The sequence below is a fragment of the Archocentrus centrarchus genome, chromosome 22, assembly GCF_007364275.1.
Source record: "Archocentrus centrarchus isolate MPI-CPG fArcCen1 chromosome 22, fArcCen1, whole genome shotgun sequence".
Taxonomy (NCBI): domain Eukaryota; kingdom Metazoa; phylum Chordata; class Actinopteri; order Cichliformes; family Cichlidae; genus Archocentrus; species Archocentrus centrarchus.
The window spans coordinates 3,228,369-3,245,573 of NC_044367.1; the positions used below are offsets into that span (position 1 = coordinate 3,228,369).

General features: G+C 42.2%; 1 protein-coding gene across 2 annotated transcripts; it reads right to left on the reverse strand.

Moving 5' to 3' along the window:
• Window positions 1–213: 213 nt before the first annotated feature.
• Window positions 214–13,101, reverse strand: jade1 (jade family PHD finger 1). Of its 2 annotated transcripts, none has more exons than XM_030718819.1 (11): window positions 12,967–13,101; window positions 11,304–11,386; window positions 10,183–10,250; window positions 9,142–9,299; window positions 7,995–8,179; window positions 6,769–6,980; window positions 6,448–6,615; window positions 5,731–5,847; window positions 3,950–4,543; window positions 2,410–2,527; window positions 214–2,115 (listed from the first exon to the last, which is right to left on the reverse strand). In XM_030718819.1, the coding sequence occupies exons 2-11, from the start codon at window positions 11,377–11,379 to the stop codon at window positions 1,043–1,045; spliced, it is 2,769 nt and encodes a 922-aa protein (XP_030574679.1). In that variant the 5' UTR covers window positions 11,380–11,386; window positions 12,967–13,101; the 3' UTR covers window positions 214–1,042. The 2 variants fall into 2 exon arrangements, with proteins under 2 accessions (XP_030574679.1, XP_030574680.1); XM_030718820.1 differs by lacking the exon at window positions 12,967–13,101 and adding an exon at window positions 12,778–12,807.
• Between the last annotated feature and the right edge of the window lie 4,104 nt (window positions 13,102–17,205).

Here is a 17,205-nt window from a genome sequence, read left to right on the forward strand (position 1 = left end):
CAGCAGCGAAAGGCAAAATGAAACATCAGTCAGGAAAGATGAAATGCTCTGTGGATACCACCTCCAAAACCTGTTCACTTTCAACAAAGCAGGTGAAACAGATTCATGTTTTTTCTTCCTGATTGGACACACTGATCTCCCTGAAGTTTAAATGGCTTTGTTACAATGTGACTTCTACCACAACTCAAGATCAATCAGACACAGAAACCAGACTTCAGTCCTGCAGAGTATTTATTCCTCTTTAAGACGACAACAACAAAAAAATAATAATTTTGCATAACAGTAGTACAGCAGCGGCCGAGGGTACAAAACGCTTATTTTGTTTTAATTATTCAGTGTAAAAATAACTCTACTCATACCTCACACCTGTGCCGTCCTCTCGTAGTGCAAACGCTTCAAATAAAAGTTAGGCACATGATGGATACGATCGCAGTTCAATTACACTTAAGTGCTGATGACGAGTAAAACATCATTCTGAATTCCTTTGTTTGTGGACTCCTACATCATCATGTTGGACAATCACAGACTGAAGAAGCGGCGAGTTTAAACGGGGTTAAAAGGGCAGCTTTAAGTTGTTAACATCCGATGAATCCCGATTAAAAAGAAGACCTACGCAGTCCTATTCACAGACAGAATGAGGATTATCTGCTTCTGCCACTGAGTGCGACTGACTCGTGGCCGAGTTTAATACTAGAGTCGAAAACAAAAGACATTGCAAGCTTATGGTCCCAAGCAACAATTACAACTTCTCCCTAGTTGACGCAATTGCTTGTATATCTGAGCGAGCGTTTAAGTGGCAACTTGACATCTTTCTATTCTGAGGCGAAAAAAAAAAAACTAGCACAAAATAAAATAAAATATTTCCCAGTTTTACATATGTTACAAATAAAAAATAAATATCAGCTCTGTTTTTAATCTAGCCTCCTCTTTTTTTTTTTTTTTTTTTTTTAGGATTTATCGAGAAAAATAAAGGTACAAAGAGCGACTGCTGTCCTTTTCCGACTAACACAGTGCAGCTTCATTTCTAAGAGTTGCTCCGTCATCAGGAGGCCAGGACGCCCCGCCGAATGATATCAGACCCGTAGCGACGCCCGAGTGACGAGTCGCCTCTCAGCTGGTGCGAGTGGCATCGTTTCAAGCAGGGCTCCAGCTCGCCGTCACCTGCTTTGGAGTCAGACGTGTAATCTTCGTTTTCCGTCCCCGTGCGGAGTCGAGTCCTGGGGTACGACGGCTCCGGCGTGTTAGTCAGCGGCCTGAGGAGGGGCTTGTGTAGTGCCGCCTCCTTTTGCTCTGTCACAGCTGCACTCGCGGGCTTCTCACTCCTCTTTGGGATCCTGAACTTCCCCCAACTTCTCAGATGTCCAGCCGCAGATCCGTTAGGCGTGTGGGAGCCATCAGCTGAGGCTTTCTTCAGCCAGCCGTTGGCCTTGGCGCCAGCAGTGGTGTCTGACACCGTGCTGGCTTTGTTAAATTTAGTGTTGGTTGTCCCATCCAGAGAGACGGGGCTTCGTTTGAGCATTCTCTCATCTATGAAGTAGTTGTCTGAGTCAGAGTTTCTGATATCTACCAGCCTGATGGACACAGTCTTCTCCAGATGTTTTGGCCCAAACCTGCTCTTCCCCTGGCTTGGCAAGCTTTCTATGGGATCACTCTTCTTCTTCCTCCTCCTCTCCTCCTGCTCGTGTTCACTCTCCCGTTTCCGTCTCACTTCGTGTTCGGGCTCCGCGGCCTCTCGCCTTGGGCCTTTCCTGCTCTCAGGCTTGGGCAGTTTGACGACGGCTGTTTCCTGAATGACTTCTGGCTTTGGGAGTTTTTTAAACGGCATCTCCTGGCTGATGTCAGAGTTTTGGATTTTGGCATCACTTGCAGCCTCGGTGGCTGCGGCCTCTTTGATTTGGAAGCTTTTGCTTTCTTTCGTCTCCGACGGCTTGCTCAGATTGTCTTTCTTGTGAGTGTGTGGTGAGTTGGACAGGCTTTTTCTCTCACTGCTTTTCCTTTTGTCCTTTCTTTTGGTCTTCAGTCCCGAGTGGCTCCAGGGGGAGCTAGACTGGGAGCCCTGAGAGGATAACCAGCCCAGAGAGAACAGCTTCTCCAGATCCTTTGCTGAAGGATCACCTGAAATGCACACACACACACACACACACACACACACACACACACACACACACACACAAAAAGAGGTTCATTACAACATGAGGGGTAACAGTAAGTTGCTTTTTATAACTTTTTTAATAACTTTTTTGTTTAAAAGCTCCAAAGTTTTAAAAGCAAGGTTCAATCACAGAAATGTATGATGGTGAGATGAGTTAAAGGACTTATAAAATACTGCTTATCTGCTACTATTTAAAAATGAGGTTTATTACCATGAATGTTTTGTTCAAGCTAAGTTTGTTCATCTCATCGACTCACCGCTGAGCAGCTCGTGGTCAAGCAGCTGAACTTGGTGCTGGAAGATCTGCTCCTGGACTTTCCACAACGACCGCTTCATCTTCTCTCTCCGAGTCACCATGTAGGTCAGGTTACGGACCTGCGGAGCAACAGCAGCTTCTTTAGACAAACTGTTACCGAGGTTACGTCCTACAACTCTGCATCGACGGCTCGCGCTTCTCACTTGTGCACATTTGCTGATTCACATCAGAACGCCATCATGAACAAGTACCTTGTTTTTGCATTTGCACATGTTTGTCCCAATTTCAGAAACCTGGACAAACCTTTATCCCAGCTTAAATAGACTAAAAAACAGGATACTATTGCACGAGTTCAGTTATGTGACAGAAACACAAAAGTATATTTTTAATCACTTTTAGAATGATGGGAATAAAACTGAATTTTGTGTAACGAGTTACATATGCTTGGTAATTTAGATGGCGATGCTGACCTGGTCGAGTGTGTAAACATGTTTCCTGACAGTTATAGTGGAGCAGGTTAGCTGCACAGTCACTGACTCATATACAGCGTGCAGTAATCTGTAACAGATATTTATCACCGAGCCTGAGATGTGCAGAACCGGATTCTTGTCTTCATGTAGATGTAATCTCTCCAATCTGAGCAGAACTGGGACAGACCTCACAGCTGGTGTTATGTAAACAATCTATAATCTATTTTAGATTACATCATCTCATCTCTTCTTTCTCTATTGCTCATGCATTACATGTGTTATCTGAATTATTCATGCATGCATTATATATTGGCATTATGTACCTTTCATACACACATTTAGCTCCATGGTTCTCCTTCAGGAACTAACTATTCAGACTGTCAATGTAAACACTTCCCAGCTTTCCTTTAGCTGCCACAACTGAGTCAAACTGTCTCCTGCGAACCTCAAAGCAGGACAGAAAGGTACTGATGTCCTTGGGGCTGACCTGGACCAGAGAGAGCAATATTTTCTCACCTGAGATGTTTAAACTTTTCTTTGTTTTAAAGTCTTGTAATCAGACAGCTAACGGCTTCTGTTAGCTGGGGTCCTACCAGGATAGTTTTTAGGCCCAGCACTGCTGGCTGGGCTAATGAAGCATTATCCACCCCCAAAGTCTGACCAGCTGTGTGGCCTAGCAGAGGCCTGTGGATACACTGCTGTTAGTGTGAGGGGGGAAGGGAATATAAGTGGACAGATGTCAAATGAGAAAGGGAAGAACTTTTAAAACAGGGTTATTTTGAAATAAATAAACCTACACATTACTTCTGTAGTATTGAACGACCGTCTTGTTGACATAATTCGAGCCTGTTAATAACTGAATAACAGCCCTACCCCTCTTGTATTGCTGAATTGTGAGTTTCCATTTTAAACTGTATCTACAAGCAGCACAATTGAGCTGCACTCAGAATGTATTAAAATTTATTTAAAGTGCTTCCCTTGTCATCCCCTGCTCTTCGTAATATTTCTCTTCCTGTCTCTGCTGCTCTCTGAGCTCCTGTGAGTCTTGCTGCAGGAGGAGTCAAAACCTACCCGCTCCAGGTCCTGTCTGAGGTGAGTGAAGAGCTGCAGCCGTCGCAGCAGCACCTCCTGCTCGCGCCGCGCCAGGCTCTCCTCCTCGTCCTTCTTGGGCGTGAGAAGCGGCTGGTTGAAGTTGGCTTTGCGTTTCAGTTTCCAGTACTGGTAGAGGAAGTCCACCACCTCAGGTGGCAGCTTCAGGTTACTAGCTACTTCCTCCACATCTACAAACTGGTAGAACTCCTCCTCCATCTCTTGCAGCTTCAGTTTGCGGAGGTTGACTCTCTTCTCTTCCTTGCTGAGTGCCTCTGGATTGGTGGTTGTTCTGTCAATGTGCTGAGGAGCCACACAGGACGATGAAGAGGGGGATGCAGCACCTTCCTCCCCTAATACCTTCCCTCTCCTCCTGCCCTTCTTGTCTCTGACACTCTCCTTCTCCTCATCGCCCGAGTCACGGTCCCTGGACTCGTCACCCTCAAGACCAGAATGTTTGGGGCAGTAGGACTTGAACTTGACCTCGTCGTCCTCTGTGAGGATGGTATTCATTTCAAGGTTGGCGTTGAGGCCGCACGTCACGTGGAAGGCAGTCCGGCAGTTTTTCGCTGAGCACTGCAGAAAGAAACATTTTTATTATTTGAAAACATTAAATTAGTTTCTCTCCCCCCTACCCCCCCATTCCTACACAAAACACAATATATACACCGTTTATAGTAGTAGTAGTTAGTGGTGTAATGGAAGACACACTTCCACTATTGCTGCTTGTCTTGTTACTTAAAAGACCAAAACTGAAATGCAATAAATAAAACAAGCTGAACAAATCTTAATCTGAGAAATGTCCAGTGTCAGAAATGGGCCCCAAGTTTCTTCCTTAGTTATTTTTTAAACCTGCAAAGTTTTATCATTTGGGGGCAACAAAAACAATTTAATCAAAATAAACCAAACAAACACCAAAGTGACACAATAACACTAACTAATAAGCCGAGGCAGCCGTCAACTACGCTTTACAAAGTAAAATTACGATTTCAGTGGAGTCTGGTCATGTGTAACGGCTTCATTTCTCTGCTGGGCTGTTTTAAACGTACTGCACACGCATCTATAATCTGTTGTGCTGCTGATCGTGTGCACAGCAGCACACGGCTTCAGTTTTTCTGTCCTGGTCAGGACGGACGTCCCGGCTGCCTCCTACTGCAGGTCAAACTGACGGTGCCTCAAACAAGCGCACGTCAGAGAAACAGAACTACCCCGAGCTTAATGACAACGAGTGAAAGCAGTAAAGCAGTTATTTGGAATATCACAATGAAATATACTGAATGAGATTGTTAAGGTTTCTGAAAATTGTAGCAGAAATAATTTTATGATCTTTGAAATGACACTTTTACATTACTGAATGTGTTTTAATATTGTGATATCTCACAATGAGATGTAAGGGGTTGCCACAGCGGGTGGAGCCACATATTTGATTTGGCACAGTTTCTAGGGTGGATGCCCTTCCTGACACAACCCCGATATCTCGCATTACCAACACACATATCATACAACAACATTCAGCCTAAATATACACAGATTATTTTTTCCTCCATATCGCTGAGCCCTAATCTGCTCTGACGTGTTTCAACATCATTTTTATACCTGTACTGAATCGTCTGTCTTGGCTACTTTTATCGTTTCGCCTGGTGTCGACGCTCTTCAGCGCTAATAATCCTCCACACTGAGGAACTCTCCTCCAGCAGCGTTTGAGTTACTCACACATGCTGGATCAGCTTTTCCCATTAAATTAACTGTGTGACGTTAATAACCTGTATGCATGCGCCGGTCTTCTCTTTGCAGAGGCAGCAGATCAGAGCCCATCTGTTGCTGGGAATGTGGGACACGTTGGTGATCGGCTCCATCTTCTCTGGATTCCCGATGCTCACCTGCGCAGAAGATTTAACACATAAAGGGGACACGAGTTACTCAAATGTGAGCGCAGGTGGTGTTGACAAATGCAAATGCATCAGCACATGCTGAGTGGTTGTAGACAGTGTCACTGCCATGTGGGCAGAAATGGTAATTAACAGGAACAAATTAAAAATTAAATTAAAACCTCCAATTGTGTTTTTGCTCTTTGAACAGGACAAAGAGTCGGTCGGGGCAGCCAATCAGAAGAAAGTTGACTTAAAGGAAGAGGAGCTGAAAGAGCTTGTTCCAAACACAGGATGAACTAACTGGCCAATCAAGGCCCAGAAAAATTAGGATTATTTTAAACTGTCAATCATGCAAAGCGACTCTACTAGAGTCAAAACATAAAAATATGGAGCTAGAAATGAGCATAGGTCCCGCTTAAGACATCAGTAATATCACATGAGATGGATGGATGAATGAGTGCGACATCGTTTTCACTTCAAGGCTTAACTTTCCTTCATGAAAAACTGGATCATGAATCCTAATTAACATGAAAACTGAGAAGAGCATAAATCACAAAACATAAAGTCAAAATACAACAACAAAAAACAACAATTATGACTGATCTTCACCTCTGGAATCCACAAGGCACAGCTGACGTGGACCCACTTGGTTCCACTTCGGGTCGGCTTCATTGCTCCGCCCTTCTTGGGACACAACTGGCACTTTGGCAGGATGCCGAGGGCGCAGATCCGACACAACCAGCTGCCCTTAGGGACTTTCTGGATGCCGTAACACGCCTGGAGTGAAATACAAACAGCAGCTCAGCTTCCAGAAAGCAAACAGAAATGAAGACACAGACAGGAAGCAGGTGTGTCATATGAAAAAGCATTGTGAGAGTTTAAAGGAAGCTCTGCCACCTGTCTGGTGTGTAAAGGGAGCTGATCTCTGACCTGGTGAACGCAGATGTTGCACTTGTCGCAGAACACCATCTCGTTGTTGTCCTCCCCATCAGGTGACTGGCAAACGTCACACACCACATCCTCGTCGTACTCGATGCCTAACCCCTCTTCTGTCTCCATGGCGTGCGTCATGTTTTCGTAGCAACAGTGCTCAAACTCCTCCATCACCCGCTCCATGGTGATTTCATCAAGCGGTGGCATGGCTGGAAAAATACACAAATAAAGATGTCCTGATTTGTTATAAAGTTACCTTTTGTTGTTGTTGCTGTTTCACATTTTGGATCAATGTATCGATACTGTATCAATGTTTCTCAATGTGAGCTGAGCAAATTACCTTTATATTTGGCTTTTAATTTGTAATCAAATCACATCTAAAAGCAGACAGACAGCAGCTACCAAATGTGTAACAACAGGTACAATGATTAAGTGTCCACTAACAGAAACTAACAGAGACAGTGCAAAACTGAACAAAGATGCGGGAACACAGACAACCTAAAATAAATCAGGAGTCTTTACTCGAAACACAAACTGGACCCCAAAAAACAAATCTGTATATAAACACAGCTTTCGGCTGAAGGAGGGAAGCTAAGTGGGTGTAAAGGACAAGAAATATAAACAGGAAAGATTTCGCCGGCTCTTGGTTTCTCTCTGCGTGCACATCTTCTGAAGAAAACACTTCTGTGACTGTGAACCTGCACTGCACGTCTGTTTATACAACAAGGATTATATTAAAACTATATGAGATACTTAAAGACTGGAGACACGACCAATTATTCTAATTTGTTTTGAAATAATGTAAATTGTAAAATCTCTACATTTATTTCCACCTTTGTCTCTTAAACAAACCATCACAACCACAGTGTTAGCTGCTCGCACTTCTCTAAAGACACCCTCAAACTAAAGGGAGGCACTCATATTATTACAGTAAAATAGAAACAGTTTTGCAAAGTCTTTTTTTTGGCTAAATGCTACGATTTTTCTTTCTAGCTGTGCGTCAAGCTTCACTGTGGTAAACATTTTCAACACAGCTTCAAAATGCTTTCATCTAATCTGTTTCATTCTTCTTCATCTTATTTGGTGATTCAATACAACTCCATAAAAACAAACAAACAAACAAAAAAAACAACACCAACTACATTTCATTCCTGAACCTAAAAATATCTTGGAGATTTAATCACGCAAGCAGCAACAGTCCAAATATGTACTCAGTGACTCACCCATATCTGCAAACTCCTCGTTTATGATCTGCAGCCAGGCCACATCTTCCTCGTTCAGGTCGTAGCGGCACACCCCGTCCGCCAGCGTCCGAATGTCCACGTAGCCGAGCGCCTCTGTGCCTGATGTTCGGATCAACTTCTTTGGCCTAACGAACATCACCTCCTTTCCTTTCTCTGCCAGCACCCTGAACAGCACAGATACTTACAGTCACCTCCCTGCATATACAGTACAGCACAGTTATGTGTTTACATTTTTTATATCAACAACTTGCAGTTTTAAATGTTTGTGAATCTTTACAGTAGGTCATGGCCAAGCCAAAAACACCTTTGGACATTTTAAGGAATTCAAGGACTTGCCATTTCAATGACAGTTAAAAAAACTGTGATTCCCTGTAACACGTTTAAACAGCCCTCGAAATTATAAACACATACATATTTACCATTTTGATCCTGAAGCACAGAAGACGGGACCGAAAAGTCAGTTTGTAATAACTCTTTCATGGTGAAACAAATGAATGGAAACAGTTACTAAATAACCTCAAACACTGTTTGACATTTCAGTGCTGTAACTTCTTATTAGACGGGGATTTCCGGCACAGTGGGATTTCTAGAGCAACACGCAAAGACGTTTTAACCCAAAAACAAGAAGAAGAGGAGAAAAGCACCCGCATTCTAATAAAGATCTGTTAATAAGGGTTTCATTTACTCATATTACCTTAAAATTAATCAGTGTCTGTCAGACTCACTACCTTTATCATACATGGACTCATTTTGTCCACTGTCACCCCCTAAAGGCCCATTCTGAGACAGGAAAACCCTGTGGTACGTATAACGTGGACAGAGCAAATACATGTTGGTAAGGTGATATTAATATTTCGATCTACCTCTAGATGAAAAGCATGCTAAAGTTTTCCTTACATATAAACAAAGACCATTAGCAACATCTGCACAGCTTTTTCAATCTATATTTAAATGGCTCTAGGACACACAGGCTTTGCTAACTCAGAGCCTTTAATACCACCTGGCAACAATGCAATGACTCTGTAAGGGTCAAAGTTGCTGTCTGCTACGCTGCCTCTCATTCACTGGAGTTAACTGTGAGGGGGATTGAACGTGTTACTTTTAAAGCAACCTCTCCTTTTCCTACCTCACAACAGGCTGTGGGATGGAGTGGGGGCTGACGGGGACCTGGACGCCCTTCTCCCACTCCTGCCTCCACGGGTCAGCAAGGATGTAGTAGTCCTCGGGGTTCAGCTGATACGAGTCGTGCACTTTCATGGCTGTGATCAGGTCTGTCCTGAAAACCTACAGCATAGAACGTCAACATTTTGGTACATGTAAAATCTGATTTCAAGGAAAACCGCTGCAAAATAAAGCCAGACTCTGTAACAAGTGCCAAATCAGCATCAAGAACTTCAATCATGATAAAATGCAGTTGAAGAAGGTGCAGATTAAATGAGCTAAATATTATTTTTACAAAGCAAGAGATGAATAAATATAGCATGACAGAGTCTATTATTATTTACAGATAAAGAAAAAAAATATCTACCACACTGAGCACAGACAGCTAAGAACCAGCCAATCGGGCTCCAGTCATGTTTTGTTTTAATTTGATTGGCTCTCCAGTGAGAGGGAGGACACAGTGGTCTGCAGGGACCAAGTCCACAGACTGTACAGTAGATAACACTGGAAGTGCTTTCATTTCAAGGACACACTATCAAGTGTGGGTCTAAGATAATATGTCTTTTCATACATGTAGAAACAACTCCACAAATACTAATCTTACAGATGTCCTGCCAGGTGGTTATTTCATTTTCACTTTTCAGCCATGTGTTTTTTTAAAGTCTTTTTTTTTTTTTTTTAGCCTTTCCTTTAGATAGTGTACATTGAAGAGAGACAGGAAAGCAGGGAGAGAGAAAGATAGAGGAAGACACGCAGCAAAGGATGCAAACCCAGAGGCGGCCTGCACCACAGCCATGCGGCGTGCACAGCTGCCTGCTCACCCACTGAGCCATCCAGCCATGAGTTTTTAGTTATTTTTCTTCAAAAAAAAAAAAAAAAAATCTAAATTATCATCGCAGAGGACAAGACTGATAATAACAGAAGCCATTAACAATGATCTACACATTTTAAATTCTAAAGCCTCCTTTTAAAAATCAGGATGATTAGTTTGAGACGGCACGCGTACCTCAGAGGGTTTCTGCCCAGTCCACCTCCTGTGCTGCGATGAATGCTGGGACCAGCAGGTGGAATTACCTGGAAGAGAAAATGCACAAATTGCTGCAGAGCTCCACATTTCTTCTTAAAGCATCGGTCTGCTTCCACTGATGCTCTGATGAACACATCACATCATCCAAACTGTATGGATTTCCCCCCACAGGGGAAACTTAAATGAAATACATGCGTGGCTCATTTAGATACTCAAAATGCACCAACTGACATTTTCTGTTTTCAATTTCATTTAATCAGCAGTTGTCACCAATTTGTCTTCTGCCAAGTATGAAACTAATGACAGCAGAAGAACCAAAATGTTTGTTTTGGTTTTTTTTTTATTCACTCGTGTGGCACTCGTATCAAACAGGAAGAACCACAACATCCCTAAAAAGAGCTTGGTCAGTGTGGTGACATTAGCGAATATTTTAACTGTTTGTCTCATAATGACCTGAAGCAGACCAGTCTGAAAACAATTTCCAGTAAGCGCCTGGGGTTTGTTTTCAAACCCGATGGCAAAATGATAAGAAGGATCAGTCATAATGAAGTATGCACTTTGTTTTCTGTAAGTTACAACTCAGAGCAGTATTTTAAAAAATGTGGTAAAGCCCCACCTCTGAGAGTGAAACAAACAACTGCGAGCTGTTTTCAGATTTTAGACTGTGTGCATGACCTGCCAGGATGTCTTTAAAGGTCCAAACATGCCTCCTGTCCCTACTCTGTCTCCTCTTTCTCAGACTACACCCCTTCTTTTGCTCTTCCTTTATTTCTGTCCATCTCCTGCGCTTCTTTCTCTTTCTTATCTTCCTTCCCGAACATGAAGGATAGATTTTCTCACACTGACAGCAACAACATTAGAGATACATTTTCAAGGCCAACTGCAAAGCAAAAGTGTAACGGTTATTAAGGAAGCTGTCAAAAAGACTTTTCTTATAAAAATGGCAAAACTTCATAAAACTTTAAAATTTACTTTGTCAGTAACAAAGCCACTGCTTGGCACTTTCACTGGCAGGAAGGTGGCAGGATTGTGCCAACCTGGTTCCCATCTATATTTGGACCAGGTATGAATGAGTCAGCAGAGACATTATTTTTGCTTACTTCCATTGTCCGAGTCATCGCTGCTGCTGGGGTGCCTGCTTCTCTTCATCGTCACCTGTCTGCGGAGCTCCGGCATAAGGACACTTCACAAACGAGAAAGGATGCGGAGATAAAGAATGGGCCGATGAGAAGCTACAAGATATACAGCTGCACAACAGATTTGGTAGTAAGATTAGAAGGACTGCTTAAAAACTCACACAAAGAAAGCTGAGCCAGTTAGTGAATGCTACACGTGCTGAGCAGGTTTGCACAATATTGTAAACATATCATGCCCAGTTACACCGTTTAATCCAAGTTTTGACCAAAAATAAAGGAATTTAACTACAATTGTTTATAAACGCAAAATCTGCATCTTGAACGGTTATTTCGTTTTTGCTCATGTTATGGTGAAATATGCTCACAGCAGTCCTTGAAAAGGAGAGCAAAAGTGGATCCTTCTATATTTACATCAACGTCGTGTTAGTGCTAAATTATCACTTCTAGCAGATGACAACGAAGCACAACAAGAGTGTAAAGAAGTTGTCATTTTTCGACCGCTTTCTTTCTGATCAGCCAGCCAGCCAACCCAGCCCTGCAAGTATGTGTATACAGACACACGCACTGCTCGAGAAGTTACGGCATGCAGCACTAACAGGAAGCAACGCTGTTTATGAACTCAGGCTGCAGCGTGCACAGAGTCTCAACTCCCAAGAGCACAGGTGGAAATTTCTCGGAATCCGCCGCCAACCCGCACAGGGTAAAAGGTGCTAACCCTAATTTAGCGGGCTAGGCTAACAGCAGGCTAGCCAGGGTTTGCCCCTCCTTCCAGCAAACAGGCAGCACAAAGTAGGAGCTAACTAACTAGCAGCTAACTCTAGCCAACAGCTGCTCAAAACAATGGCTCCTTGGTGTTATTCTGGCTACGCGGCAGTCTTGTGTCTTTTATGATACCGCCGCAACTTTTAAGCAGACCACACAGCAAATTCTACATGGCGATTATTAGCCTGGTTGCTAATTTCCCATTACCGTTATGTAACATTAGGGCCCACCCCTACCCGGCTCCTCAAATTGAGATGTTTATTAGATTTTTTTTTTATTTAGCAACAATACTCGTGATATCAAAATAAACCAATTAAAAAAAAACAAATCCACTGGAGACTAATTCGTATCAGAAATATTTAATCTCGTTATAAAAACAGTATACACTTTAAATTTCGCTGACGTTCCTAGTTAGCAACATCGGCTAGCTAGCTAGCTGAAGGCTGCATGTACTGTAGTTTGTGTTTAGCATTATTAGCCAGTGGTGCTAACATAACACTGGGCTCCACGGTCTCAGTCATAAACAGCGGTCTGTCAAAGGTTAGGGGTCAGCTATTATGCCAAACAAACGACACTAAATTAACACGAACACGTGAATTTAAATTCTTCGTTAATACAAAGCTGCTGTTTCGCTATCTGAGCAGCTAGCCAGCAGGGCATGGTGTGGCAGCTTTACCAGCGGTCCACTGGCTGAGGTTAATCTTTGGCGCCATTTTAAATGACGATGTCGCGTTTTCCTAGCGGACTGCTAGTGCGTCCATACTAGAAACATAAACTCGCTCAAATCTCCAGATAAGATCATTCTGGTACATATGCACCTGGACTAAATCGGCGTAGAGTTGAAAATAAATTGCAGAGTACATACAGAGCACGTCAGGCCGATGCGAGCCGCTGTTTTGAGTTTGAAGTGAAGCGCAGTTTTTGCCGTGAGTTCCGCTTGACCCGCATTCCACATACACAAACACGGAGCGGCGGCGGCCGGGGAGGAGGTTACTCAGCGCGGACTGCAGCTCCCCCTGCCCGCCGCCCGGGGGCAGCAGAAACCCCTAAACCGAATTTGGTAGCACTAATCCTGCAGATCAGAGGATCAGTGCAAGGAAAAAACAAGAAGTTTCCATAGCCTCAGTACAACCCACGTTGCCCGGTAGCCAGTGTGAGTGTCAACAAACCATAATAATAATAATATGCTCGGGCAAGCTCATTTCTCTGTCATCCCAAATTAAAAGAGAACGCAATAAAAAAACAGATAGAATTAGAAAACCGCATACAGCAATTGGAGGAGGAACATAAAAAGACAAATGATGAAACTATTTTAAAATCTCTCAGCGAATACAGGCAAACACTAAATAACTTGCTGACGTATAAGGCTGAGGGTGCATTACGGTTTGCTAATCAAAAGTACTATGAATCAGGTAATAGGGCTAGCAGGCTATTAGTATTTCAGTTGCGTGAGAAACAGGCAGATCGCACAGTGGAAAAGATAATGCATCCCTTTACAAAGAAAACACTGTCCCATCCTAAAGACATAGCAGAAGCTTGTTCCAGCTTACTATGAGATGCTTTATGAATCAGAGAAGATAGACAATAAAATAGAGAAGATTAACAAGGTACTGGGTAAAATTAGGTTACCAAAATTAATGGAAAATGACGCTAGAACAATGAGGGATCTAATCACAAAAAAGGAAATTGAGGAAGACATAAAAAATTTAAAAAACAACAAAGTGCCAGGAGCAGATGGGTTCCCTGGGGAATTTTATAAGTATTTTAAAACAGAAGTCATACCCCTATTACAAAGGGTATTTAATTATGCCCTCACAAATAAGGATCCCCCAAAGTCTTGGTCAGAAGCAATAATATCTATAATTCCCAAGGAAGGCAGAGACCCCATAAATTGTTCATCCTACAGACCAATAAGTTTGCTTAGCTGTGATTTAAAAATTCTGACTACAATATTGGCAAATCGAATTCAAAAATGTATCCACACAATAATTAAACCGGACCAAACAGGATTTATAACTGGACGTCTAGGGATAAATAATATTAGGAGAACCTTAAATGTGATCTCTGTGGGGAAACAAAAACAGGATCCTTCAATGCTTCTCAGCCTTGATGCTGAGAAAGCATTTGATAGGATCGACTGGCAGTACCTGAAACACACACTAGAAAAAATGGGATTTCATAGAGATTTTATTAATTGGATTACCGTGTTATATTCTGGACCCACATCCAAAGTACGGGTGAATGGATATTCCTCAAAGAATTTCAGTTTAAAAAGAGGAACTAGGCAGGGATGTCCTCTTTCGCCTCTGCTATTTGCAATTAGTATTGAGCCCCTGGCGGAAAGCATACGGACAGACTCTAGAATTCATGGAGTAACAGCAGGAGGAGTCACTCATAAAATTTCATTATATGCGGATGACATTATTTTGTATGTTTCTAACCCTCTGAGTTCGATCCCCAGGCTCATGACTGGTTTAAGAGATACTGGAGAAATCTCAGGCTACAAGATTAATGAAACCAAGTCAGAGGCTATGATGCTGGTGGGCAAATGGCCAAAAAGTTTAGATAAAGAGGTCACTTTTAATTGGCCCAAAAGGGGGTTTAAATACTTGGGTGTGATGATTACACCACAAACCTCGCAACTATTTAATGGAAATTATGGTAGACTAATCACACAAATAAAGTCGGACCTAACCAGATGGGAGATTCTTCCTCTGTCCTTATTGGGCAGAACAGAAACAGTGAGAATGAATTTACTCCCACGATTAATCTATCTATTTCAGGCACTCCCTATTTGGATACCTGCCTCTGCTTTTAAAACTTTAAATAAAATTATTAATAACTTTATTTGGCAGAGGAGGAAGCCAAGGATTAGGCAAAAAACTACTATTCAGCCCAAGAGAAAAAGGTGGTCTTGGTTTGCCTAATTTGAAGTTGTATTACTGGGCAGCACAACTTCGTGTCGTGGTCGATTGGCTTGTACAAGATGAGGAGACGAACTGGATTGGTCTGGAGAACAATGCGTGCCAGTTGGTACCTCTTGAAGTGATCCCATTTATGGAGGGAAAGAAACGGAAAGATTTAAAAGTTGAAAATGAGTGGATTATCTGTACGCACAGGGTTTGGTCCTTGGTGAGGAAGAAAATAGGAGCACCTTTAACAATATCACACATAGTGAAAATAGCCAAGATTATTGACTTTTTTCCAAACAAACTGGATACAGGATACCAGAGATGGGCACAGCAGGGATTAATAAGAATCAACCAGTTATTCAATGGAGAAACCCTTAAGTCATTTAAGCAGTTACAAGACAAATATGGATTATGCTCTAAAGATTTTTATAGATATTTACAATTAAGGAACTTTCTTTTATCACACAAGGAATGGACTACTTTGAAACAAAATTTAGTACCCCTGGAAAAGTTTATGATAAAATGCATAGAGTAAAATACTAAGAGGAAGATTGTGTCTAATATATATAAACATTTACAGATGCATTTCTCTGACAATTCTTTAGATATAAAACAAAAGTGGGAACTGGAAATGAACATTGTTATTGAAGACGAAGAGTGGGAGAAGGTTTGTGAAAATGGTCATAAGATCACCCATAGCCCAGGGTGGAAGGAATTTGATTGGAAATTGAAAATGAGATTCTTTAAATCGCCCTTTAGTATCTCAAAATACGACAGGAATGCTACAAATTTGTGTTGGAGGAATTGTAACCAGATAGGGGATCACACTCATATTTTCTGGGACTGCCCAACATTGAGCTCATTCTGGCAGGGAGTGCAGACAAAAATTCAAAAAATTTTTAAGTTCACACTACCGCTGAACCCACTGGAGGAAATATTGGGAAAAGGAAAGTCCAGTTACTACAGATCCTTCTACTGGTTGCAAGGAAAATGATAACTCTGTCCTGGCTCAAGCCTTTGCCTCCCACCATTCAACAATGGCAAGAAAGACTGAAAATGTGTATACAATGGAAAAGATAACGGCAACACTTCAAGTAAAAATGGACGTTTTTCTAAGAGTATGGACCCCAGCTATCTCCCACTTTGGATGGTCTCACAGATGAAGATGTTGTAGGCTCTAAGAAGTTGTGTCAGTCCCTTTTGTGGGTTTCGTTCTTTCTTCTTCTCTATGGAAGACGCTGGGTTGGTTCACCCACCCCTCATGTGAGTCCATAAGGACCATTTTGATCGATTTCAGTTGCTGAAATGGATGTTAACTGTTTGCTGAGACACTAATCCCTTTTTTTTTCTTTTTGTGTGTGTGCGTTTGTTTTCTTTTTTCTGTTGTATTATGTGTGTGCAGGTAAATATGTATGGATGCACATATGTTGGGTTCATAATAACACATACTCTTAAATAAAGATGTTAAAAAAAAATAATAATGTACTCGACAGAGGTTTGTCACTAAGAAGCCCCCCCCCTCCTCTTTCTGACGACTTCACCCATCTCTATCTATTAAAGGGACAGAACAGCAGCAACATAAAAACAAACGGCATTTAAAGCCGCTTTCTTTGGAGATATACCCATCTAAGTATGTTTAGGGTTAGTTCTATTATCCTTTTCTGTGTTCTCTAAAAGACTGTCATATTTACAACACACTTCAATAATCAGGCCCCATCTTATCTCAAAGACCTCATAGTACCATATCACCCCAACAGAGCACTTCACTCTCAGACTGCTGGCTTACTTGTGGTTCCTCGGATACTTAAGAGTAGAATGGGAGGCAGAGCCTTCAGCTTTCAGGCCCCTCTTCTGTGGAACCAGCTCCCAGCTTGGATTCAGGAGACAGACACCCTCTCTATTTTTAAGATTAGGCTTAAAACTTTCCTTTTTGATCAAGCTTATAATTAGGGCTGGATCAGGAGACCCTGAACCATCCCTTAGTTATGCTGCTATAGGCCTAGGCTGCTGGGGGGGTTCCCACAATAGACTGTTTCTTTTCATTCACCTTATTTAATTTGTTTATACCCCACTCTGCATTTAATCATTAATTGTTATTAATCTCTGGCTCTCTTCCACAGCATGTCTTTTCTCTCCCCTCAGCCCAACCACTCACAGCAGATGACCCTGATCCTGGTTCTGCTGGAGGTTTC

Excerpts from the sequence above, each read along its gene's own strand:
- jade1 (XM_030718819.1), bottom strand. The coding sequence starts at position 11,379 with ATGCCGGAGCTCCGCAGACAGGTGACGATGAAGAGAAGCAGGCACCCC. Across the intron at positions 8,180-9,141 it reads ATCCCACAGCCTGTTGTGAG|GGTGCTGGCAGAGAAAGGAA; the intron begins GTAGGAAAAGGA and ends TGTGCTGTTCAG. Across the intron at positions 2,116-2,409 it reads TGACCACGAGCTGCTCAGCG|GTGATCCTTCAGCAAAGGAT; the intron begins GTGAGTCGATGA and ends TGTGCATTTCAG.